At 36.2% G+C, this 27658-nt stretch overlaps 3 protein-coding genes across 3 annotated transcripts; 2 read left to right on the top strand and 1 right to left on the bottom strand.

Annotated features, from left to right (window-relative positions):
• The first annotated feature begins 226 nt into the window (after positions 1–226).
• Positions 227–6807, top strand: kcnk12l (potassium channel, subfamily K, member 12 like). The gene is made up of 3 exons (XM_051093659.1): positions 227–383; positions 766–1539; positions 3066–6807. Exons 2-3 carry the CDS (start codon positions 1194–1196, stop codon positions 4073–4075), a joined length of 1356 nt encoding a protein of 451 aa, XP_050949616.1. The 5' UTR covers positions 227–383; positions 766–1193; the 3' UTR covers positions 4076–6807.
• Positions 6808–6961: 154 nt separating this feature from the next.
• On the bottom strand, positions 6962–15793 carry ppm1nb (protein phosphatase, Mg2+/Mn2+ dependent, 1Nb (putative)). Its single transcript, XM_051093660.1, has 6 exons — positions 15043–15793; positions 12707–13278; positions 10461–10578; positions 9822–9936; positions 8693–8756; positions 6962–7649 (listed from the first exon to the last, which is right to left on the bottom strand). The coding sequence occupies exons 1-6, from the start codon at positions 15452–15454 to the stop codon at positions 7623–7625; spliced, it is 1308 nt and encodes a 435-aa protein (XP_050949617.1). The 5' UTR covers positions 15455–15793; the 3' UTR covers positions 6962–7622.
• Positions 15794–17812: 2019 nt separating this feature from the next.
• On the top strand, positions 17813–26271 carry rtn2b (reticulon 2b). The gene is made up of 7 exons (XM_051092413.1): positions 17813–17936; positions 20749–20956; positions 23151–23289; positions 23708–23777; positions 23926–23972; positions 25184–25242; positions 26169–26271. The coding sequence occupies exons 1-7, from the start codon at positions 17924–17926 to the stop codon at positions 26257–26259; spliced, it is 627 nt and encodes a 208-aa protein (XP_050948370.1). The 5' UTR covers positions 17813–17923; the 3' UTR covers positions 26260–26271.
• The last annotated feature ends 1387 nt before the right edge of the window (positions 26272–27658 follow it).

Raw genomic sequence — 27658 nt, 5'->3', positions numbered from 1 at the left:
CTTCATGCTGGCGTAATAACCCACACAAACAACCGAATGAATCAGTGAAATAATCTTTATAGGACTGGAGTCAGTGCAATAAATACAAATCCCCACAACTGCTACCTAGATTGGTTGCTTGGCTCATTGCATTTTGAGACTCTCTCTCTTTCTCTCTCTCTTTTTCTCTCTCCCTCTCTCCGTCATTAGTCCTCAGCTGCATCATTCAATCACGCACTGCCTTGGATTCACACTAGCCAGGAATAAACGGCGCGTATTAAGTTTAACAACATGTTTCCACCACTTTTGATTCTTTTAACTCGCTTCATTAACATAGAAATATTGTTTGGGGGACTATGGTGACATCAGCGGAGCTCTTAATCAAATAATAAATAATAAATCAGGTAAGTAACCTTCGTTTTCACCACTCTAAAAGTTTATGATAAACAAATATTATCACCTAAATTAGCAAAACGTGACTAACATTTTCTAATAATAGCCAACTATGTATGTTGATAGTAATCAGTGATCTAATTAATATTTCATAATTTGAATCTTAATAGTGCTATTAAAAATAGAATTTAAAAATGTAGATTGAATTTAATATATTGTGTAGTATTGTGTGCATGCTAACCTAAAAAATATATATTATAAAAATGATCTAGTGATCTTCAAAATAGTATATTATACTAATGCACTGCACTTGCATTTTACATAAATTTACTTATAACCCTTTTCACTAAAGTTGCAATATATGTTTTTTTTTTTAATTATTATTATTTTTAGCCAGCTCAAGGATGATTTCACATCAAGACCACAGCATTATTACTGATTGGTGCGGCACCAGCTATACTTGGATAGCGAGATGGGAAAAGATAGCAATCTTGCGCTTGCCTGCCTACTGTTACCTCCTAACCCAAAGGTGTATCTTGAGGTTTTATTTCCTGGACCATGTGTCATTTTACCTGATAACCTTGCTTTTTACGATGGTGTCACTGGATAAAGTGATGCGATTATGAGTCCAGCAGAATGTTAATGGACATGAAGAACTTCCAGTACACTTTTGTCCCACGTTTTGAGCTGTATCTGCAAACAAGAGCAACATACAGTTTTCATGTGACTCTATACGCCGCCTAAAGTGAGTGAGAGAGTGTTTGTGTCTTGTGTCTGTGCATGTTTGCCTGTTCTTGTCATTTCCTGCTGGTGATCAAGTCATGCCACGTGGAAGAGATGTCAGCAACAGCTGTTGCCTCCCACTTCACCTGAATGAAGACAATGCCCGTTTTGGCTTGTTGGCGGCCCTCATCCTCCTCTACCTGCTGTGTGGGGCGGTGGTGTTCTCCGCACTTGAGCATCCCTCTGAGGTGCAGGCTCACCGGCGCTGGGACGAACAGCTGGCCAACTTCACGGAGCAAAACAGCATAAACCTGAAAACATTACAGGTCCTGCTAAGGCAATATGAGGAGGCCTTTGCGGCTGGGATCAGAGTGGACAAACTTAGGCCCCGTTGGGATTTTTCAGGAGCTTTCTACTTTGTTGCTACTGTGATCTCCACTATTGGTGAGTTCATGTATAGTACATCATCTTTGCATTCAGATTTTCATAACTGCAAATTTGGCAAAAAAGTAAATAGTTAACATTGATGGATTTGGCATTTTAACTAAAACAAAAAATAATTTTTGAATTAATATTTTAGTTCTACTGACTAAATCTTTAAAATTTAGTCTTTGTTAAAGGGCTAGTCACCAAAAAATGAAACTTCTGTCATTAAATACTCACCCTCATGTCGTTCCAAACACCGTAAGACCTTTGATTATTTTGGTAACACAAATTAAGATATTTTTAATTAAAGCAGAGAGCTTTTCGACCCTGCATAGACAGCAACACAACTGACACATTCAATGCACAGAAAGGTAGTAAGGACATTGTTAAAATAGTCCATGTGACATCAATAGTTTAACCATAATTTTATGAAGCTATGAGAATACAAAAATAAAAACAAAAATAACGACTTTATTCAACAATTTCTTCTCTTTCGTGTCAGTCTTCGACACGTGTTCACAAGAGTATCACAGCGCATGTGTTCTGACGCCTTGTTTACCTTCCTGGCCCTTAAATGTGTAAGTTGTGTTACTGTCTACACAGGCTCAGAAAGTGCTCGGATTTAATCAGAAATATCTTAAAATGAACAAAGGTCTAATGGGTTTGGAATGACATGAGGGTGAGTAATTAATGACAGAATTTTCATTTTAGGGGGAACTATATCCTTTTGACTTGTTAAATTTTTTTATATTTTAAACTGCCAGGATTCCTCGATTCAATTCCAGTACTCGATTTTTAAAAAAAATCCAAAATACCGGAAGTGGCGATGTCCACGGACGAGAATTCACACAAACTGTTTGAATCATTTACGTGTGTGGAGCGTCTCAAACTCCATCTCTGCATATTGTTGTCAGTTTGGCTTTATTGTAACGTTCATCTGAGAACGCAATGTGTGCCATTTTATCATATTTGTAAGGTAAATCATTTATTAACACTGGAGAATACATCAATACCCTGGTGAAAAAAAACAGCATATGCTGGTTAGGTATGTTTTGGTGCTGGTTTAAGCTGGTCCTTAGCTGGTTTATGCTGGTCCTTGACCAGTAACATGACCAGCATAAACCAGCAGAGGACCAGCAAAAACCAGCTAAGGACCAGCTTAAACCAGCATCAAAACATACCTACCAGCATATGCTGATTTTTTCACAAGGGTATGCTAATTCGGTTTCAAAATAAAAGTTTAAACCCTTATAATTATCTGAATACTCGACTGATCATCAGAATAATCGACAGATTACTCAATTGCCAAAATAATCGCTATGACAGCCATAATTTTTTGTCCATTTTTGAGTTTGACAGCCTTTGGTGAAGGTCTTGTATGAAGGAAATTATGTCCCACAGAAGCCTTAAAACCAAAGCAGTCTGGAGTGACTTGAGGGGGGGCTAAATTATGCTTTTTAAAAAAAAACAAAAAAAAAAAAAACAGGAATACATTTATTAAAACTGCATCAGCAAAACAAAACCTGTTTCCTATTTCCCTCCAGGCTTTGGCATGACCACTCCCGTCACGGTTGCAGGTAAGATCTTTTTGATATTCTACGGACTCCTTGGCTGCGCAGCAACAATCCTCTTCTTCAACCTTTTCCTGGAGCGCATCATCACGATGTTGGCCTACATCATGCGTTGGTGTCACGAGCGACAACTGCGCCGCTCCGGCGTGGGAGGAGAGGAGGCCAGGAGTGAGGACGACAGTCTGGAAGGTTGGAAACCATCGGTCTACTACGTAATGCTCATTCTGGGCATCGCCGCAGTGCTGATCGCATGCAGCGCGTCTGCGTTGTACTCTGCCATGGAGGACTGGGATTACTTTGAGTCCTTGTACTTCTGCTTTGTGGCCTTCAGCACCATTGGCTTCGGGGATGTGGTGAGCAGCCAACGGGAGAGCTATAAAGCTCAGGAGGCCTACCGTCTGGGCAACTGCCTCTTCATCCTCATGGGTGTGTGTTGTATTTATTCCCTGTTTAATGTAATTTCCATCATTATCAAACAGACGCTCAACTGGATCCTCGGCAAACTGGACTGCAGCAAGGCTCAGTGTCCCTGCCGCGGGCGTCCGTATAGGCGACGAGGTCGGGCCTGCTGCTGCTGCTGCCTTCCACGCATTCCCAACCAGCGGCACAACCACCATCCTCCACCGGGACATTCCCGGCAGAGGGCTCAAAAGCGCAACGCCGTGCACCCTGCCCCGGCTAACGAAGCGTCAGGAAAGCGCTTCACTAATGCATCAGTGGAAACAGTTTGTGATAGTGAGACTGATGCTGGCTTAGGACCAGATGGAGGTTATCTGACAGGGCGCAGACTGTCTGGAGAAATGATCTCAGTCAATGACTTTATGGCCAACAAGGTTTCTCTGGCCATTCTGCAGAAGCAACTCTCAGAGACCGCTCATGGTAATCCAAGACAGAGCCACGTTCGCCAGAACGGCTTCTCCGGTGGAGTGGGCGCCTTTGCTATCATGAATAACCGCCTTCAGGAGACAAGTGTCGACAGGTAGCTTGGTTATACAAAGGTGTTGGATATTGCACATTGAAGATAACTTTTAATAAGGGTTGTGTTTCTTTCAGAACTGAATTGAGAATGGCTTTAAAATTCCTGAATTTGAATTGCATTTGAGTTGCCATGGCAAACAGAATGTAGAAGTAATTTGAATTTGAATGTAAGAAAGTGGGATTAAATTGAAATTCAAAGAAATTTACATGACTGATTTTTAACTTGTTAATATTCACCCCATGTACTCATGTACATGTTATTCAAAACCCATCAGATTTTTGTTAATCTTAAAAACAAAAATGATATTTTTAATGATATGTGACCCCCTGGACCACAAAACAAAATGTAAGTAGCATGGGTATATTTGTAGCATTAACCAAAAATACACTGTATGGGTCAAAATTACAGATATTAAATCATTAGGATATTAAGTAAAGATCATGTTCCATGAAGATATTTTGTAAATTTCCTACTGTAAATATATCAAAACTTGATTTTTGATTAGTAATGTGCATTGCTAAGAACTTAAAGGGGATTTTCTCAATATTGTAATTTTTGCACCCTCAGATTCCAGATTTCAAATAGTTAGTATCTCGGCCAAATATTGTCCTATCCTAACAAACCATACCTCAATACTTAGGTTTTGTGGTCCAGGGTCACATGTTATTATTGTGCGAATAACAACCTAAATTAAATCTGTTCATCATATAAATTAATCATATTACTTCAAAAGACCACTCGATTCACATGGATTATGTTAACAAAATTTTTATGAACTTTTTGAATAGTTTTGGTGACATTAACAAAAATCTCTCAGGTTTCAATAAAAATATCTTAATTTGTATTTCGAAGATGAAGGAATATTTTATGGGTTTGGAATGACATGAAGGTGAATAAATGGTGACAAAATGTACATTTTTTAGTTGAACCATCTCCTTAAAAAAAACTTTGAATATTGGCTTAACAAAACCTTAGTTGAAAGTTGACGAAAAACAGACAGATATGTTTGAAATTGTATTTTTCAATGCCATTTTCTGTGAATGTGTGAGACTTCCGGTTCATAGCTGCTGTAGGGAAATAACGGGGAGAATAAAGTGCAGTAAACGGTAAAACTGTTTGCACTGCAAACCAGTTTGTTCATAATTAGGCAAATACATTAAAATAATACGGTAAGACACACCAGTTTGCGATATCAAGCAGCTAGGTGAGCCGTTTGTACTAAAAATCGCTGGAAAAATTACACCGGAAGCCAGCACATTAAATTTGCAAATGTCTGCGCCCACTCTTACGGGAAAATTAAGGTGGATAGAAGTCGTAAACTAAACAGTTATTAAATATTTCTGCATTTTTAGTAATGGGAGAAGACTTAATTTCCCATTATTAGTTAATTCCAAACCAAATTCCTGGATAATTAAATTAAAATTTGCACTCACTGACTAAAAGAAGGCCTGTTCTTCAGTTCTGAATTTTTCCCAACCGGAAATATCTTGCTGGAAATATACGTTAGCAGAGGTCTTAGCATTTTCTTCATGTAATTAAAGATGTAAACCATACATTCACCATTGTAATACACAGTACAGAGCAAATTAGATCAAATTAAAATAGCCAATTTACCTCTGTAGAGCACAAGGACAGAGAATGTTAGCATTTATGAACCGCTTCGTTCTGAAGAGGAGAAGGCTTTCAATTTTTTTTACATCATTATAAACAAACCATGTGATTTTAATGGTAACGTCGCTTCTCAGAGTCACTTTAATGCTGAAGTGATTGGCCGGTGTGGTGAGCAATCACACTGTGCCTCTGGAGAGATGCTTTAACGGCTCTTCACGAAAACAGACTGATTTTCAAGAGCCAGGCAGATGTAGCCACGGCACTTACTGAGAGACAGTCCCCCCGAGGAACACATACAAGTGTCAAATCAAAAGGAGATGGTCAGTAATATTCATTGTTTAATCGTTTCTATCACACTGCCGTCAGTGATGATTGTCCTAAGAAACAAATGATCTAAAATGAATACAAATACGTGCTTAGTGATAGCATCATCAATCCTTTAAAAGACAAACCAAGTCATGCCCTGGTGAAAAAAACAGCATATGCTGGTAGGTATGTTTTGATGCTGGTTTAAGCTGGTCCTTTGCTGGTTTTTGCTGGTCATGTTGCTGGTCAAGGACCAGCATAAACCAGCATCAAAACCTACCTAACCAGCATCCCAGCATCAAAACATACCTACCAGCATATGCTGTTTTTTTCACCAGGGTGTGTATAGATTCTGTAGATATTGTATATTGTAAACACAAATATAACTTCGTTAAATATTTATTTTGGTATTCATGTGTTTCAAATGTAATATCTATGCCCTTTGTATCTGTAACAGCAGTCTGTTGTCATTCATAGAGCTTTTAAATCTGTTTCTGAGGCGTCGGTGTGACATAAATACAAGGTTTGCAAACCACAGATGGTTATTAAATAAAGAACGAGGCTTTACTGCCTCCTTGAGGATGACAGTAGTACTGCTTACTGATAGTGAAATCTGAGCTCAACCACACACACACTCACAAAATGTATGACTATAATTACCAAAAGGCCATAACGTCTCTTTATGTAGCAGGGCAGACATTAATAAACTGAAATCTCATGAATGACTTGATCTGTTTATTTTTATTACTCAACCTTCAACCTTAGCACAAATATTGCAGAAGATCTGTAAAATGTGCACAGAGAAAGATCATTACACAACATGATTTAGCACTGCATCAGTTCATTTGCTAGTCATTAGGAAATATCTCATAATATTAACACGTTTATATATTGGCATAATTTCAAAGAGGTCAGTAAGGCAACACAGTACAAGTCATGCAAACAGAGTAGAGCGTATTACAGGAAACAACTATTCAAGAACAGGAAAAGTTGCACTCTGTGACCATATTATGAGCCTGTATAAACCATGTAAAAGTGCTTGTATTTAGTAGAATTTGTTTTTTGAAGATTTTATCATTTCAAGCTTGATTTGAATTCTAAAAGGAATAGTTGACACAAAAATGAAAACCCCGTCATTAGTTTACTTAAGATCATATTGCTCCAAAAAAAAAAAAAAAAAAGAATAGTAAATCAAGTGAATCATTTTTGGGTGAACTATTCCTTTAATAAATCATTTACTGTTCCTCAGAATCCAGAGACTTATCAATTCAAAAAATGACCTTTTATACGCCAAGACATAGGAGAATCTCGAAAGTTGGTAATCACTGCTTAAACAAGTTACCTGAGTATTGTCGATTGTAAGACTCATTGAATACATTTGGTAAGGAAAAAACTGAAGGTATCACAATCTAAAGAGTCAAAGTTATATACAGTCATTATTGTCCTGCATTGTGGCACAGCATTGCTTTTTGTACGTTTCGTCATTCGTGAAACATACAAAAAGAAGGAAGTAAAATGTTTTTGCTGCCCAAAAAGATCTTTCTCATTTTATTGGGTTTAAAAGACAGAAAACTGATCACCTTTACTTCTTTCTCAATCTAGCACATCCATTAAGCGTTTATGTAAGATGGTCTCTAATTGGCATCTGTAGGACTGAGTTCCTGAAAAGATACAAACAACAGGAATTTATATTAAAAATAAAAATGCTTGAACATTAAGTTAATGTACAGTAATGACAAAAGCATTAGTATATTTATATATATATAGGGGCTAAATATCTTGTTGTTGGGGTCACTTCAACCCGTGGACATGAAAAACAATCTGCGGCAACAGTGTTGAAGTAGCCTAATTCCATGGGAAAACCGTGGATCTGGCAACACTGGCTCTGAGAGTCTATTCATGAGCATTTTACCATTTCTTTTGAGAAGAACTATCCTCATAAAGGTCTTCAAAGCAACCCGGCAATAAAAGTTTGGTTTAACTTGAAGAAATTCTGACAGAAATATATTAATTAATGTATTTATAGTAGTACCGCTACAAAAAAAAAAAAAAAAAAAAACATTATTAAAACATTATTTTTTAAATAATTACCAGAGAAATTGTTTACTAAAATTTATTTACCAGACAAATGTAAACACACAATGCAGTATTTCTGAATAAATAAATAAACAAAACAATATAAATTATTTTTAATAAAATCAATTAATTAGAGATACTTTTGATTATTAAAACCATTACAATGGAATCAAGAAATTTAATGGAAAACACAGAATTTGATTTAAAAACAAAACAAAACAGTATTTCATATTTCATTAAACGTTTGTTAAATGGTGTACGTTTAAATTAATTAGACGTGCTTTATGATTAATATTATATATATATATATATATATATATATATATATATATATGTATGTATGTATGTATAATTATTATTATTATTTTTAATTTTATTATTTTTGTATTATTATTATTTTTTTATTTAGGCATTAAAACAGTGCCTAAAAAATTCAAGTTCAAACAAACAAAAAAATTATTAAATCAGAAAAAATTAAATTTGGAAAAACAAAACAAAAACAACAACAAACACACACACACAAAACAAAAACAAAATAGATTTTAGTAAAAAATAAAACAGATTTCAGGGCTCTATACTGTATATCTAACATTAAATAATATTAAAATGGATCTGTATAGAAGCTTACCTGGGCTAATCTAGATCGCCGTGCCTCTTTCTGCTGATAGTACGCAGAAATTATACAGTTCCGTCTGCAAATGTCCAAAAAATATGATATTTCAAAGTTCAATCCTCTGTTCTTTTAACAGTCATTACAACTACATATCATTTGAGCTCTATTTGTGTAAATATTTTACAGGAGTATATTAATATCCATATAGCCAGTTAAAGAATTGTAGCTTGATTACTCCAGCCACATGATCCTTCAAAAATCATTCTAATATTCTGATTTGCTGCTCAAAAACATTTATTATTATTACTATGTAGAAAACAGTGTGAGTGTAATTTTTCCAGGTTTCTTTAATGAATAGAACGTTCAGAAGAACAGCGTTTATCTGAAACAGAAATCTTTTGTAACACTGTCTTTATCATCACTTTTGATCAATTTAAAGTATCCTTGCTAAATAAAAGTATTAATTTCTACAATTTCTTATACTGAATTCAAGCTTTTAAATGATATAGTGTTTAATGTTACAAAAATGTTTTATTTCAGATAAATGCTGATCTTTGAATCTTTCTATTCATCAAAGAATCCTGAATAAAATGTACTCAACTGTTTTGAATATTGATAATAATAATAATAAAACAAATGTTTCTTGAACAGCAAATCATCATATTAGAATGATTTCTGAACGATCATGTGACACTGGCTGGAGTAATAATGCTGAAAATGTAGCTTTGATCACATGAATAAATATTTTATAATATATTAAAATAGAAAACAGTTATTTTAAATAGTAAAATATTTAGAAAATGTACAGACTTGCAGACTTGGTGTAGAAACCTCTTCAAAAAACATTAAAAATCTTACTGTTCAACTTTTTTTTATTTAAAATATTGGTTTTCCCATTCACTTTTTTTATAACTTTTATTCAAGATAATAATAATATTATTAAAGGTTTTCTCATTGTATTACAAATCTTGTTGGGTACAAACAGATTTGAAGCACTGGGACTGTGATTTATATATTTCATGCAACAGCTGTACCTAAAAATGATCATGTCACAGTCTGTGAAATAGGTTTTCACACCTCTCTCGCATAATTGCCGACTGCTATTTTGAGCAGAATTAAAGCATGACAGACAACATGTACTCACTTGCTCTGAAGGCCGCCCCCTGGTGGAAGTCCAGGAATCACTGTTGAAGCCAGCACTGTTAGAACTGACAGCAGGTCAGGCTCATCACCTCTTGCGCTCAGCTCCTCAAATATCTCTGTCAAAGAAACATGCGTAACGATAATTTAATTCCTCAAGCAGGCCACTACACTGTAAAAAATAAAAAACACAATTTGTTGAGTCAGCTTAAAATAATTTGTTACCCTGCTGCCTTAAAATTTGAAGTTCAGTCAACTAAAATAAGTTTAGTCAACTTGAAATGTTAAGTTGTACTAAGTAACAACTTAGATATTTGTGTTTGTTAAACTTAATAGATGGGTAAGTAACCAAGCTGCCTTAAAATTTTAAGTTGATGCAACTCAAATATCAAAGTTGTCACTTAGTATAATTTAACATTTAACAAGTTGAATAAACTTTTTTTGAGTTGACTAAACTTAAAATTTTAAGGCAGCCAGGTTACAAATTATTTTAAGTTGACTCAACAAATTGTTTTTTACAGTGTAGAGGACCATTTACTTCATTATATGAGTTCATGATTTGAAAGGATTGCCATCTGTGACGCAAGTGATATAAATCTTAAAAGCAACATCAAAAGAAACCAGACTTAATTGGATGGTTTACCAGCTACTTTGGACTCTAGAAAGTCCTCCAGCTCAGCCTCCTGGTGCAATGCTTCAGGTGACAACTGGGGGGCGGCAGGGAAACAGACTAGAATGATGCTGATGTTATCAAGGCTCCCCTGTTAGAAATACATCAAGAGATATACAAAAAGAAACATGAAAAGAAACATGTAAGAAAGATGTACTATATGATTTCATCACTAAACTCAGTGCAGTATCGTTTTCCTCTGATGTTTCGTCAGCCAGTCTTGAGGCTTTTGTTCTAAGGACAACTACCTCACGTTGACGATTAAGTAGATTGGAATCAGTGATACTAATGCAGACCTTATCCTTTATTTCTAAGGGATGTTGTCGGTTGTCTATCCCTACATGGCACAATGCTAGGCAGAATGCTGTAATCTCCTCACACCAAGGCTAAAAGTAGTTTATCCCGTTGCAGCTTAGTGGCTGAATACAGCCTCAGTTTGAGACGGTGGTCGAAAGTGCAGTCCTGACAGAGCAGAGATCTGGCTTACTGTGGAGAGAAAGATGTTGACATTTTCAGGTCAGCACACATCCTTTTCTGCAGCCTAAAGGCCATTCTGTATTTGTCTTACGTAATCTAACAGGCTGGCTGAAGTCAGCTTTGGATGCTGTAGCCAAGAGAGTCCATATTTAAAATGCTCATGTTTTCAATACTAAAATTTGTTTTAGATAAATGGATTTTTTACATATATTTTTCAATATAAATACAGTATATTTAAAAAATATCTATCAGAAAAATGATCTCAGAAGGAGCATGTGACATTGAAGACTGGAGTAATGGATGCTAAAATTTAGCTTTGCATCACAGAACTAAATTACATTTAAAAAAATAGTCATTTCAAATTGCAACAATATTAGTTTTTACTGTAATTTTGATCAAATAAATGCAGCCTTGGTGAGCATAAGAGACGTCATTAAAAATATCTAAAAATCATTTTTCCAAACTTTTGACATATCCAATATCTTGACTTTTTATTTCAAAATGATGTATTTTAATTTTACATTTTTTTTAAATTAATTGTTACATTTTCAAGAAACTCCTCTGCAGTTCCTTTACGAACCCCAGCTTTACGAACCTTGATGAAATTTAATTTTTCACAATGTTATTAATTACAATAAATGGAATATATTTTCTTACTCTTTGTATTTTTATATCAATATGGTACAGTATTGTTCTATTTAAATCAATGTGATAAACAAGTTTAAAAGTAATCAAAATGTAGTTTTCTATTTTAATATATTTTTTAAACGTAATTTATTCCTGTGATTATAAAGATTAATTTTTTAGCATCATTACTCCAGTCACATGATCCTTCAGAAATCATTCTAATATTCTGATTTGCTGCTGATAATAATTTATTATTATTAATATGTTGAAAAGAGCTGAGTAGAATTTTTTCAGGTTTCTTTGATAAACAAAGTTTAGAAGAACAACGTTTATCTGAAATAGAAGCCTTTGGCAACATTATAAATGTATTTACCATCACTTTTGATCCATTTAAAGCATCCTTGCTAAATAAAAGTATTAATTTCTATAATTTGAATAGTATAGCGTATAATGTTACATTTCAGACAAATGCTGATCTTCGAATCTTTCTATTCATCGAAGAATCCTAAAAAGAATGTACTCAACTGTTTTAAATAATGATGATAATAATAATAATAATAGATGTTTATTAAACAGAAAATCAGCATATTAAAATGATTAAAATGATGGTGATTAATGTGAGAATTATGTGAGTAATGATGCTGAACATTTAGATTTGATCACAGGAATAAATTACATTTTAAAATATTTTCAAATAGAAAGCAGTTATTTTAAATAATACAAATATTTCACAATATTAGGTGAGCAGAAGAGAAAACATTAAAAATCTTACTGTTCAAAAACTTTTGGTAGTGTGAACATATCAAAAATATATTTTAAATCTTTTTAAATAAATGTATATTTTCACCCACATTTCTGCAGTTTAAAGTGACATGACGTGATATAGCATGAATAAAGCAGTGAAGCTGACATTATCTTTTCTGTACATCACTATCTAGTGACAGTAGTAAATGTAGCTGTCACTAGTGCTCATGCTGCAACTCAAAGACATTCAGAAATGTCCCAAAACTGCAATGGGAAAGAGACCTACATGGGTTTGAGAACAAATCAAACACAGATTTGCACCAAGCAATCGAAAACAGAATGAAAACAGCCTAAAAATCTTTCATACTGACCTTATAGAGGCACAGGTCGATGACCTGGGAGCAGACCTCTCTCAGGTCTGTGCAGACACGCAGTCGGCTATGTATGAAGGCACAGAGCTCTTCATTAGTGACAGTGTCCCACACACCATCGCAGGCCAAAACCAGAAACTCATCCGCTGGTGAGCGCTCCACAGCAGACACTTCCGGCTCTGGCGATACCATCTGTTCCGTGACTGGCCGCCACTCGGCTGTCTTGTAACTGAAGTCCCCCAACGCCCGGGAGACTGCCAGCGAGCCATTCACGCGCTGCAAAGTCACCGATCCTCCAGCGTTCTCTATCCTCTCCCTCTCACCGGGGCTGAAGGGCTTGTGGTCTTCCGTCGAGAAGGCTACCCGTCCCGCACGGCACAAGACCGCCCGAGAGTCCCCGCAGTTCACAAAGTAGATGTGGTGTGGAGTGATAGCGGTGGCAACGACAGTTGTCCCTCCGCGTTCCCAACCCTCACGGCAGGCCATGGCATGAAGGTGCTTGTCCATGAGAAAGAAGCCCTCCTTGATGCCCTCAGTGACCCTTTCTACATCGTCATCTGCTCGGATCTTGCCTGAGAAGAAATAGCTTGTCACTAAATCTAGTCCACCGTTAACTGGTGAGCATGTTCGCAAAGACAAAATCTAAGCATCTAAATGCTTCATTAGAGAAGATTGCAAGGACCAACCATTATGCGACTTCTAATTGCTTTAGGAACATGTTGTACACACAATTAACTTGTCAGATCGTGGCTTAATTAGGTAATAATTTTGCTGTGGCTTTGGATGTACAGTAGGTCTGCAAATTAATCCAGTCTGATGAAATCCTCTTGGACCAGGGTGTCCAATCCTGCTCAGGATGGACAGAGTTGCCAAGTCTGCGGTTTTCCCGCAGAATTTGGCTACTTTAACACTGTTGCCATGGGTTGTTTTTCATGTCCGCGGATTGAAGCGAGCCCACTAAAGGGAGAGTTCACCCAAAAATGAAAAGCCTATTATTTATTTACCCTCCAGGCATCCTAGGTGTATATGACTTCCTTTTTAAAGACAAATCCAATTGGAGTTATTATCCTGGCACTTCCAACCTTTAGAATGGCATGGGCAGGTGTTTCTTTTCATCAGTCCAAAACATGTCCAATACAGTGCATCCATCCATAATAAAAAGTGCCTTACACGGCTCCAGGGGGTGAATAAAAGCCTCCTGTAATGAATCAATGCATTTTTGTACAGAAAAAAATATCAATATTTAAATGTAATAATCACTTTAATCTAGCTTGCGCCAACTGGTCGTATGCAGAAGCCCGTCCAGGTGGATGATGTAGGAGGTCGCCCATTGCACATGCGCCGGTAAGTCTTGCACAAACTAATGTTTGTTTACAGAAGCAAAGGAAGCAAAGTTTCCTTACTTTAGCAAAGGAAAACCAGTCTCCTCTTGACTTATATCAAAATCCTCCAACATTTTTCTTTACAATACCTCGTTTTGCACTTCTAAATCGTGACTGGTGCTGTTTTTACCTCTGTCCATAGCACATTCATGTTCGTCACGTCTAAGCGTGCACGCGCACCGCCGACGTCCTACGTCATCCACCTGGAAATGCTTCCATGTACAACCAGTTGGCGCAATTAAAGTGATTATTATGTTTTAAATATGAATATTTTCTTACAAAAACGCATCGATTCACTACAGGAGCCCTTTATTAACCCCACAGAGCCATGTGAGGCACTTTTTAGTATGGTTGGATGCCCTTCATTGGACTTGTTTAGGACTGATGAAACACCCACCCATGCCATTCTAAAGCTTGGAGGTGCCAGGATAATTTTTTATATAACTCAAATTAGATTTGTCTGAAAGAAGGAAGTCACATACACCTAGGTTGAGTAAATAATAGGCTAATTTTAATTTTTGGGTGAGCTAACCCTTTAACGGAATATTTACCCCCTGGAATGCTCGCCAAAAAACGCATACTTTACCCTCGGAACACGATTTTTACCGGGTGACCGCAATTGGGCTAGTTTTGAGTAGCAGCTGGGCAGGTTTTGTTGTGAAATCCTGGCAACCCTGCTCCTGGAGGGCCACTGTCCTGCAAAGTTTAGCCTCAACCCCAATTAAACACACCTGAACCAGCTATTCAAGATTTTACTAGGCAAGTTGGAGCAAAACTCTGCAGGATAGTTGTCCTCCAGGACACCCCTGCTCTAAAGGAGATTGATGATTTCTCATCAAAACCCACTTAGTCATTATCTTTGCAGTGCTCTCAAATGACTATCGATGTACAAATATAGTACAAGCCAAAACGATACAAGAAGTCCTGCTGTTTGTAGGACAGCTTGTTGCTCACCTGTGCCCAGGATGTGGTCCAGCAGGTTTCGGGAGCAGTGTTGGGCCACCGCGCTTCCTGCGTGTCCATCATACACAGCGAAGAACCCCCAGTGGGCCAGTTCCCCTCCTAGCTGAGGGAAGCAGTTGTGGAAATCTTCCATATGGGCCCTCCAACCTTGCATGCTGGCCAGGGCGTAGGTAAGTCCCCAGGAGGCACATCCCTCTTGCATGTGCTTGTCCAGAACCGGTCGGTCCAAGTAGGGGCTAGGGATGACCCCTTCCTCCTCTCCTCCCTCTTCACCTTCAGACAGCTCCCCGGCGCCTCCCCCTCGTCCCCCTTTGAAAAAGGAGGTGACCCTTTTCTCTGTCTCCTTCACCAGCTGCCTTACAAAAGCAGGCATTTCTACGCTTCCTTTTCTGGATGTTCTCATGGTGTCTTTTTTGTGCACTCGTCTGAATCCGTTCACGGCCTCCACCCTGTGCTGTCGCTCGCTGGCTTTGGTTCGGCTGTGTGCAGCCTTGCTGCTCAGGGCCTTCACAGCATTATCTCCCGAGAGGCTGATTCTGCACCTTGAAGCATCCTCGAATGATCTGATGTAGAGCAGTTGATTTTCGTTTTTGTCACTTTACCCATTGCTAGACATTTCACTGAGATGTAATCTATCTGTAGTCATAGTGGCTCTTTCCAATTTGATCCACTTTTGTTGCCTTCCTCCTCTATATGTCAGTGATATTCCCTCTCTCTAAGCTTTCTCTCTGTCTGAGCCCGTTATTTTCCTGTCATCGCTCTGATTGGCTGAGCTATTTCTGTACACCAATCATCTCACTGTGTCCTCCCTCTTGTTGTACACACCGACATGCAATCCTTTCGCAGAGTGGCTCTCTCTCTTTCACATGTTCAGTACCTCACTCTCTCTCTCCCTCCCTCAGTTTCTCCTCTTGAACTCCCTGTGTTAATCATCTCTGCTGAACATTTGATAATTTTGGATTACCTAACATGCAGAGATTAATGTGCGTAACAGATTTTCACAGTAGCCCAGTAAAAGAGAAAGGCTGAGAGAAAGTATACTCTTCTTAATGTTATGTGAGGCAGATTCAGTGATTCATATTAAAGAACATGGTACGCCTCAAGCAGAATTCATGAATGGCATATTCAAATGTGAATTTGGGAGACTCTAACAAAGGTTGATTCAGACAGATTAGTGGATTATGTAAATCAAAAATGCATTCGTAAACATTATTACATAACAGGCTATTTTACAGTTATTATTAGTTATTTACATAACTATTTTTATTGAACCATGGAATGACGCAAACCAAAATGTCTCATGAATAAATGTGTTTGATGGCAGAATGATTGTTGCATCAGATGCTTGTAGTACTGACTCATCTGCTAGGCCAAGCAACCTGAAAAGAAAAAAAAAACATAAAATGAAGAAATAATAGTAGTATTATCATGATTACAAAATTAAATTAATTAATTAATAATCGATTAATAATTCATTAATTAATAATTCGATTTTCAAAAACATTTTATTTTTTTCTAGTCATTACATCAATACTTTAGCATTTTATATGATGATTTTTTTTACATACATATATACAGTTGAAGTCAAAAGTTTTACATACACCTTGCAGAATCTGCAAAATGTTATTTACCAAAATAAGAGGGATCATACAAAATGCATATTGTTTTTTATTGACCTGAATAAGATATTTCACGTAAAAGGCGTTTACATATAGTCCACAAGAGAATTTATAAAAATGACCCTCAAAAGTTTACATACACCTGTGTTGTTACCTGAATGATCCATAGCTGTTTTTTTTGGTGATAGTTGTTCATGAGTCATGAGTCCTAAACAATTAAACTGCCAGCTGTTCTTCAAAAAAGTCCCATAGATTCTTTAGTTTTTCAGCATTTTTGTGTATTTGAAGCCTTTCCATTCATCTTTTTACACTGAGGACAACTGAGGTTTAAATGCTCACTGATGCATTAAGAGCCTTTGAAAACTTTTGAAATGAATGAAAATGTGTACATTTGTTTATTTTGCCTAAATATCATATTTTTTTCATTTAGTACTGCCCTTCAGAGTACTGCCCTTCAAAACGCTGTTTTGTTGAGTGCAAACACTCGCGAATTTACTCCCTGGAATTGATTTCCAAGGGCATTTTTTACATTTATGAAGGCAATTTTTATAATTACAAAAATGTTTTATATAGTTTTCTATATTGATATTAATAATCATTACTGCAGTATAAAGAGCAATCTACAATAATGATTTTTGTCATAATATTGCATCTCTATGAGCTCCTTTTTACGTGTAATTTAGATAAAATTTTAAACAGTATATTGTTATTGACCAGTTTAAAATATTGATTAAATAGGGGAAATTATGTATTTGACATTAAAGACAACATAGTTTTTAGACAACAACACACGTGTATGTAAACTTTTGAACAGGGTCATTTTTATAAATTCTCTTGTGGACTATATATGATTTGTGTATCAATTCCCTGATACACACACAAACACACACACATCTTCAGCTGGGTGTTAAAGGCCAGCACTTTTCCCAGCATGTGAGAAGATAAAGCACGGCACTCTTTAAGAAACGTCTGAGCAATTTGCTTGTATCTAAGGTTAGCCATCTCCCTCGAGATGAAGACTTGACTACACACAGACACATGCTGACGTCTCAGGTTCCTTAAGCTCTGAACGGCCCTTGAGGGAGGATAGCTGTGTGTGTGTGCATGTTTATAAAGATGGGGTGTCCAAGCGCTTGAGATATTATTAGGTCAAGCCAACCCCTTCCCGCTGACAACGCTAAGATGGCCAAAAAAAGCACAGAGGGTTCGTGGAGTGCTGGGAGGAGAGGGGGATTGGTGTGGAAGCAGAAGAAATGGCCAGCAAAGGTGAGAGTCTTCAGCTGCGCTGGGATCGAGCTCTCCTGAGCTATATTGTTTACGTGCGTAATGTGCTGGTACGCGAATAGCAGGTTGGCAGTGACTGAGGTCGTTGGTGGTGGGGGGGAGAGGTTAGGAGATCAAATTGAAGTTGAGTGGTGTACACTAGAGGTGTAGTACTAATGCTGACTGGTCAGCACATCACACAGGACTTCCCAATGGGAGCTTGGCAGGCTGATGGGAATCTGATGGATGGACTGCGTTCGGAAGCCGACAGATGCATGACTCTAGGATTTTGAGGCAAAAAAGAAGGCGCTGATGTCTGAATGAAGGAGGTGAGATGATCTCTCAGTCTTATTTTGGCAGTGCTGGCAGACGATTCCCCGGAGAGATTCAATCTGACCCGGCCATGTTAGGCTGCAATAAAGTGCATTAGCAGGAGCGAAGGCCACGTGGAAGATTTTATGCAGAGAAGGTTCGGATTGATCTGATAAAGGCTCGTTCAGGCTTTTCGCCACAGCACAGATTTGCACCTGCGTTTGGAGGATAATCAGAATCAACAGCTGGTCTATTGGCTTCACAGGGGAAGGGGCGTGTAAATGCACACTGCCATTAGCTGTTCCGCTGTGTTTGTGTCCATGCACTCTCTGACACGAAGGCGTCTTGTCCGTTTATGTCATGTGTTTGTCTCAGAGATGTAACATTTGCACTTAATTACTGTAATTGTACAAAATAAGGTGCACTTTTGGATTCACTTTGATTCAGATTAGTACGTTTGCGTGCAGAAAAAAATGAATGTGTTTACAGACTTGACATGTTTGGCCTGTGGTGTATAACGTGACTGAGCTTTGTTGGTCAATTATGTGGTTTCAAGTGAGTAGGCCTTGATGATTATTGCTTGTAATAATAATCAATGCAAAATGAAAACCTCTGGCAGACCTTAATACTTTAAAAAAAAATCAAAATAAATCAAAATATTAACTTACAGCCAAGTCCTTGACAATTTTAAGGCCAGTCCTGTGAATTTTTTTAATGGTTGAATTTTACCTTTTCTGTTCTGTCCTTTTGCAATGTTGTTTTTATATTCCACTGAGCCTTGCTCATACTTTGATTGTGCTGTTCGAGTGTTTTCAACTTGCTGCCTGAAATTCAAGACAAAAATAATAACTGACGATGTTTAGACATGCATAGTATATTTTTAATATTTTGTTTTTGGATACTCACTATGTACTCTATCCCCCCCCATTAGTGGTAGATTAGTTTTGCACAAACATATTTACATAGACAGTTTACCATGGAAATACCTGGTAATAACATCTCATTATATAAATTTCTAAATACATCCAGTTCAGATTACTGTATCAACAGATGACCACTCATTGCTAAGTTTCCTGCTTGCTAACTAAAAAAAGGTCCCAGACATTTATATATTCACATATGGTATCACTTTCAGCATCTTATTTTTTTTCCTCTGTCAAACATGATAACTTACCAGATTACACATTAGAAAAAAACAAAACTTAATTGTTGTCTTCTTGAAACTGAGAGATGGCTCAACTGAAACAACATGAAATTAGGGGACACAGAAAAAAACTAAATAAAAACAAAAACAAATATATAAATATACTACCAGTCAAAGGTTTTTAAACAGTAATATTTTTATGTTTTTTAAGAGGTCTGCTTATCAAGCCTGCATTTATTTGATCCAAAATACAGCAAAAGCAGTAATATTGTGAAATATTTTTACTATTTAAAACAACTGTTTTCTATTTGAATATATTTTAAAATGTAATTTATTTCTGTGATCAAAGCTACATTTTCAGCATCATTACTTCAGTCTTCAGTGTCACATGATCCTTCAGAAATCATTCTAATATGCTGATTTGCTGTTCAAGAAACATTTGTTATTATTATTATTATTGTTATTATTATTATCATCAATATTAAAAACAGTGGAGTACATTTTTTTCAGGATTCTTTGATGAAAAGAAAAATCCAAAAATCAGCTTTTGTCTGAAATAAAAACAAATTGAGACATTTTTATTATTTATTTACTTATTTATTTTTAATTCTTTAAATTATAGGATTATAGATGCTTTAAATTGATCATAAGTGATGATAAAACATTTATAAACTTACAAAAGATTTCTATTTCAGATAAAATACTGTTCTTCTGAACTTTCTATTCATCAAAGAAACCTGAAATAATTCTACTCAGCTGTTTTCAACATAATAACAATGAATGTTTTTTTGAGCACCAAATATGAATATTAGACAAATTTCTGAAGGATCATGTGACTGGAGTAATGATAATAAAAATTCAGCTTTGAAATAACAGGAATAAATTACATTTTAAAATAGTTATTTTAAATAGCAAAAATATTTTAAAAATATAAAAAAAAATTCTAAATTTTAATTCAAGTTTTCTGTAATAACATAATTTAGCTTACATTCAAAGAAGAAAAGACACAAATTGTATATTTTATTTTAAAATATCATTATTTATTATAAAGTTAGAACCTTTGTGGACTAACTCAAAGTATGGATAAAAATCTGTATTTGTAATTTGATAGTCCGTCTTACCACAAAAAAATTACCAGACACCCTGTGCAAACATGCATATCTGACCACCCAAATACTCCACCACACATCCCCCACCCCTGCATCCCCCCCTTTTAAGACTGACTTCAAAGCAGTACTGCATAGTCATTGCATTTCTCCCTCCATCTCTTTTTGTCTATCTTTCCATTATTCTGACAATGCCTCTTTATGTGTTTATTTCCCAGACATTTCACATATTCATTTTTCTTACCCTCTCTAGTGTTGGATCTGTTATACTGGCGAGATGTGGGGACCACCGGGCTGGTGTTTACAGGTTTGGTTGTGGGTTTGGCTTGTTTGTTCCAGCTCAGTGCCATCACGATTCTGTCCAACCTTGGTTTGGGCATTATGGCCTTCACCCTCCCTCTATGTTTGCTCTACAAAGCCATGACACTTGTCCGCCTCAATGACGGATCTCATCCCTTTCAGTGAGTATGCTGAAAAACAAATAAGTTTTTACACAGATGTATCCCTAAAGGTGTAACTGATACTGCTGTTTACTGTACCTCTTGAAGCAGATGGAGTAGTAGGAGAAGTGTTGTAACTCTGCTTGTCTGTGTTTGCGTGCACTAATTCATTTAAACAACGAAACAAATTGCAAGTGAATTAAAACCGTATTTGTAGTTTAACACTATTTATTTTGTGTTTATAGTTCAGAACCGAATCCTCTTCCAAAGCACAGTGGGTTGTGGGCTGTATTATTTGCTAAATCGTGGCCACAGTTTAAATTAAGCAAGGGAACGAATTATCATGTACTTAAAGGGATAGTTCACCCAAAAATGAAATTACCCCATGATTTACTCTCCCTCAAGTCATTCTTGTTGTATATGACTTACTTCTTTCAGATGAATCCAATCAGAGTTATATTAAAAATGTCCTGTCTCTTTCAAGCTTTACAATGGCTGTGAATGAGTATTGAAATTTTTAAAGTCCAAAAAAGTGCATCCATCTATCAAAAAAAGTACTCCAGACTCCAAAAGGTTAATAAAGGCCTTCTGAAGCAAAGTGTTTGTATAAGAAAAATATCCATATTTAAAACGTTAAAATGGTAATCTTTAGTTTTCGCTAAATGTCATACACACATTCATGAGACAGTGGCGTTCCAGCGGATGATGTACAATTGAGGTAAAAAGTTTACATCCCTCTTTCAGAATCATTAAAAATGTTGATTATTTTACCAAAATAAGAGGAATCATACAAAATGCATGTTATTGTTTATTTAGTACTGACCTGAATAAGATATTTCACATAAAAGACATTTACATATAGTCCACAAGAGAAAATAATAGTTGAATTTATAAAAATGACCCTGTTCAAAATTTTACATACACTTGATTCTTAATACTGTGTTGTTACCTGAATGATCCACAGCTGTGTTTTTTTGTTTAGTTATAGTTGTTTCCCTTGTTTGTCCTGAACAGTTAAACTACCTGCTGTTCTTCAGAAAAATCCTTCAGGTCCCACAAATTCTTTGGGTTTTTCAGCATTTTTGTATATTTAACCCCTTTCCAACAATGACTGTATGATTTAGAGATCCATCTTTTTACACTGAGGACAACTGAGGGACTCATATGCAACTATTACAGAAGGTTCAAATGCTCACTGACGCTTCAGAAGGAAACACAATGCATTAAGAGCCGGGGGGTGAAAACTTTTGGAATTGGAAGATCAGGGTAAATATAACTTGTCTTCTTGGAAACATGTAACTATCTTCTGTAGCATCTGAAGGGCAGTACTAAATAAAAAAAAATATGATATTTAGATAAAATAAGATGTACACATCTCCATTCTGTTCAAAAGTTTTCACCCTCCGGCTCTTAATGCATCGTTTTTTTCCTTCTGGAGCATCAGTGAGCGTTTAAACATTCTGTAATAGCTGCATATGAGTCCCTCAGTTGTTCTCGTTGTCAAAAGATGGATCTTAAAATCATACAGTCATTGTTGGAAATACACAAAAATGCTGGAAAACAAAAGAATTTGTTCTAAAAACACAGCTGTGGATCATTCAGGTACACAGTATTAAGAATCAAGGGGATGTAAACTTTGGAACTGGGTAATGTTTGTAAATTCAGCTCAATTTTTTTCTATTGTGGACTATATGTAAAGATCTTTTAAGTGAAATATCTTAGTACTTAGAAGGTCAGTACTAAATAAACAATAACATGCATTTTGTATGATCCCTCTTATTTTGGTAAAATTCTGAAAGGGGGATGTAAACTTTTGAACTCAATTGTTTGGATGTAACGCAAACTATAGTGAAAATATGCTAGTCTTGTGAGAACCAGGTTTTGTTTACAGCAAAGGAAAACCAGTTTCCTTTCGGCTTATATTGTGTACAATATTATATACACAATATTATATTGTGTAATATTACTTTTAACATTACAGACCCCGCAGAAGAATCTGGTTTAAATGGATTGAATGAGTTCACTATGATATAGTCTATAACTAGTTGATCATGGGTTAAAATATTAATATATTTGAGATGCATAACAGATGTGCAGATTCAAAAAAAATATTGAATGATTTGGCAGGAGCTTGACGGAGGGAAAAGGAACTCAAATAAGTCTGGATTAATATGTGTAATCTTTCTCAGCTGGTCCACTTTTCTGTATTAAAAAGGTCATATTTGGATGAGGACCGTACGCTGACAGATGAGGACACAGTTCGCATGGCGGAACAAATCGTTCTGCTGATTGCTACGGCTGTCACCGAGTTGAAGAGGCTGTTCTTCATCGATAGCATCATGGACTCAGTGAAGGTCTCACACGCGTCTTAAATATCTCACCTCAGCTACACCGAGCAATTTTTACGCTTTTACTGCAATTTATGACCTACTTTCACTACATCAGGGGATACTACTCACTTACGTAATTAGTCCTGATATGAACTATTACCATGTGCTTTCATTCCCAAAGGCAAAGGTTCTGTGAGAATAAGCACGTGTGAAAGTAAAGAAATTCGTATTTGTATCATTATAAGAACATGATGTTCCTGGTACAGCAAGGTGCTAACATTAGATTCAATTTCCAGGGAACTCAAATACTGCTAAAAATGAATAGGCTACCTTCAATGCACTGTTAATCTCTTTGGACAAATACTTGAAATCTAAAGTAAAATGATTCAGAATTAAATATAATGCTTTAATCTGAATTATTGTATTTTATTTGTTTGTGTAGTTTGTTGTGTTCCTGTATCTGTTGTCCTATGTGGGGGTCCAAACCAATGGTCTCACGCTGGTGATGACTGGTAAGGTATTTGACTTAATGTCATTAACTAAACAATTTAGCTGATAACATTTAGTCAGAGTGATGCGGATCATATCTTATCAAATATTACTGCTTTGTTGTGATTATACATGATATTAATGTACAGTAATTCTTTCACCTCTGAACAGGTGTGATATGTGCTTTCTCTCTGCCGCTCTTGTACAAACTTCAACAGGTAAGTTTGTGCCTCAGTTGGATTTTACATACAGGCCTATATTCAAAAAAGAAAAAATATATACAATGCTTTGCAAAAGTATTCATACCCCTTCATTTTTTTTCCACATTTTATATTGCTGCTTTATGTTAAACTGCTTTAAATTACTTTGTTTTTTTCCACATCAATCAACACTGCATACACCATAATGACAAAGCAAAAACACACTTTGAACATATCTGCAAATTTATTAGAAACTTAAATTATTCCATTGCATAAGTATTCATACCCTAATATGGGACAGTTGAAATTCAGCTCAGGAGCACTCATATTGCTTGTAGATGTTACTACACTTCAACAAATTCATTTGAATGAGTATGATTTGGAAAGGCGCACATGTCTTAATAAAAAGTCTAACTGCTGAAAATGCATATTAGAACAAAAACCTGCCTATAGAGCTCAGAAACAGGATTGCATCAAGCCACACATCTGGGGAAGAGTTCAGAAGAAAAATCTGCTGCACTGAAGGTTTACAGAAGCATGTAGTGTCCGTTACCCTTAATGGAAAAGGTTTAAACAACCAGGACTCTTCCTTGAGCTGGCCTCCTGCTTAAATTGAGCAATTGATGGAGAAGGGCTTTGGTTAGAGAGGTGACCAAGAATCTGACAGTCACTTTAGTTGAGCTCCATGATTATATGTGGAGAAACTTAAGAAAGGAAAACATCACTGCAACACTCCACCAGTCTGGTCTTTATGGTGGCGTGGCCACATTTTCTCCTCAATGAAGACACATGAAAACACACTTGGAATTAGCAAAAAAAAAAAAAAAAAAAAAAACCTTAAGGACCTTCAGACTGTGAGAAACAAGATTCCCTGGTCTGATGAACCTCAATTCCAATGGTACGAATACTTATGCAATGTACTTATTTCAGTTTTTTTTTTATTTTTAATAAATTTACAAAGTTGTGATAATTCTGTTTTTGCTTTGTCATTATGGTGTATGGAGTGTAGATTGATGTGGAAAGAAAAGTAATTTAAAGCAGCTTAACATAAGGGAGCAACATAAAACGTGAAAAAAATGAAGGGGTATGAATACTTTCGCAACGAAAGTTCTTTCACCTTCCCCTCATTTTCCTAACCAGAAATGCACTTATTATCAGATATCACTAATTTATGCACAACATATGCTATTTCAGACTTAATGCTTATTTTTTGTTTTCATTTTTAACAGGAGAGAATTGACAAGATTGTCAAAGCAATCAAAACACTTGTAGAAAAAGGCACCGAAATGTAAGTCTTAATCAATCTGATATGAGCCACAATGAAAACGATTTGAAGTGAGACTGAAAAAAAAAAAAAAAAAATCAAGACTACACCTTAAAGGAATAGTTCATGCAAAAATAAAAATTAGCTTAAAATGTATTCACTCAGATGAATGTGTTTCCTTACCTAACATTACTTGCTCACCAGTGGATCCTGTGTGAATGAGAGTGCAAACAGCTGATAAAAATATCACAATAATCCACAAGTAATCCACACAACTCCCATCCATCAAATAATGTCTTATGAAGCAAAAAGCTGCATGTTTGTTTTGTTGCTTTTGGTCAAAATAACCCATAATCCATACTGTCCTCCAGTGAAAAAGTCCCCTGTTGGATATCAAAATCTAATTAAATATTTGAACTGTTAATAAACTACTAATAAACGGTTCTCGATCTGTGCATATTTCTCTCCTGATTTGGAAGGGATGGCAATATTACGAAAAGAGGACTTATATTTTAGCCAGAACTACAGTTTGAAGCTTAAAAACAACACAATTATGGATTTGTTTTTCATTTCACAAAATGTTAATTGGAAATGTACTGGAGTTGTGTAGCTCACTTGGACTCACTTAGCTCACTTCTTCTGGCGGCACCCATTCGCTGCAGAGGATCTGTGGGTGAGTGACTACTAAAATGCTAAATTTCTCCAAATTTGTTCTGATGAAGAAACAAACTCATCTACATTTTGGATGGCCTAAGAATTAATACATTTTCAGCATTTTTTCATTTTTGGGTAACTATCCTTTTAAGTCTAAATTAATCCAAATGATTAATTTCTCCCTGAAAGACACAAATGATAATCAAACCACATTTGTTATGACTATAACTATAACAACCATGGTTTACTTTCTTGAATTTATCATATATGCTCTCCACTTCATTTTTCTTTTCTAGAGTTGATCTTGTGATTTCACTGGCCAAACCTCCACCAGCCCCGGCACCTTCCCCTGCCCCCACACCAAAACATAAACAGAAGACTAAATGAAGAGGAGGGAGTGAGAGATGGGGGTGAGGAACAGAAACGTGGAGTACAATGAACAAACAAAGTCTTACGGTGCAGCTGCGGCCCTGTGAGTTCAGCAGGGTCGGGGGTTTGGGGGTTATGAACGAGCGTTATGTTTTACAGTATGTTTCTTATGATGCTTGGAGAATCTTCAACAGGCTTCTTCAAGAAGCACACTTCAGTCCAGGTGTATGCCTAATGTATTCATTTATTTAACTTAAACTGTCAAACTATATACAGCTGTGTAATATTTCATTTTGCCTGACAAGGCTTTTTTTTCCTACTGATTTTCATAGAAAAAGTTGAACCTAGTGACAGTTGCTAGTATGTTTTTATCCACTAGAGGGTACAATGAGACCACACAATCACAGCAGTTCTGTGTCAAGACAGCATGTTGCAGAAATTCTGTCATGTAAATTTGTTTAACAGTTTTGAAAATTACAGTTCCCACTGGGATTGTTCTTATAATTTGGGTTTTAATATTTAATATTTAATACTGAATGTTACAGAGCAATTCAAAACTAATTTGTCACTTCAAAACAAGTCATGTTTTGCTTCCCAGACTTTGTACGTCTTCTGTGCAACATGACCCCCAGTAAACACGTGTTTTCAATGTTATTTCCCTTTTTTTGTATCTGACAACATGCAAAACATCACATCGTATATTTTCGGCCTTGCACAGAAATGCTTCTTTTGTGGGAAACAAGCAGCTGCTAAGGATGCAAAATCTTTCGAGAAGACTTCGAGGAGTCCTAGCAACAGCAATTTCAAAACATTCAGTTACATACTGTTTGCAGATGACATTTTAATGCTGAACAGAAACAAATATAGGATGCCTTTTGATGTTCAAATACTTGCATGCCAGAATGGTGATAAACAAAATCTGGTAATTGTCTTCATAGGCTTTTAAGAGAGTATCTGTACCATCCGTAAAATGATGTTGCTTCAAAATTTATGGAGGGGACTGTTTAGAAAGCACGAAAAGAACATCTCGCACACTACGGGAAGACAGTTTCATGAGCACTGCAGGAACACTCAGGGATGCAAGGAAAAATAGCAATACTCCACTGACAAGAACAGTGGCACTCAGAGGAACATTTTGTATTCATTGCTGTTTTAAATAACCTACGTCAGACTTACTTTAGTTTTAAACTGCCCCTGTGTGTCATTGTTTGTTAAATGGCAGTAGGGGGAAATCTCTAAATGAGGATATGAAGAAAAATGACATTTTAGAGGCTGTTCACTTTATTAAGCTATTCAAATTTATTAAATGCCCTGTCCGATTGGAGCAGCTGAATTGTCTCTTCAATCTACTGGCTCAAATTCAGAAGGACCATAAGGATTTTTTGACTATCACAATACAGATATACAATCCATAAAT

Source organism: Labeo rohita, chromosome 21, assembly GCF_022985175.1.
Source record: "Labeo rohita strain BAU-BD-2019 chromosome 21, IGBB_LRoh.1.0, whole genome shotgun sequence".
NCBI lineage: Eukaryota > Metazoa > Chordata > Actinopteri > Cypriniformes > Cyprinidae > Labeo > Labeo rohita.
Note: the sequence above shows the minus strand (reverse complement) of the source record. Positions and strands in the feature narration are given on the sequence as shown.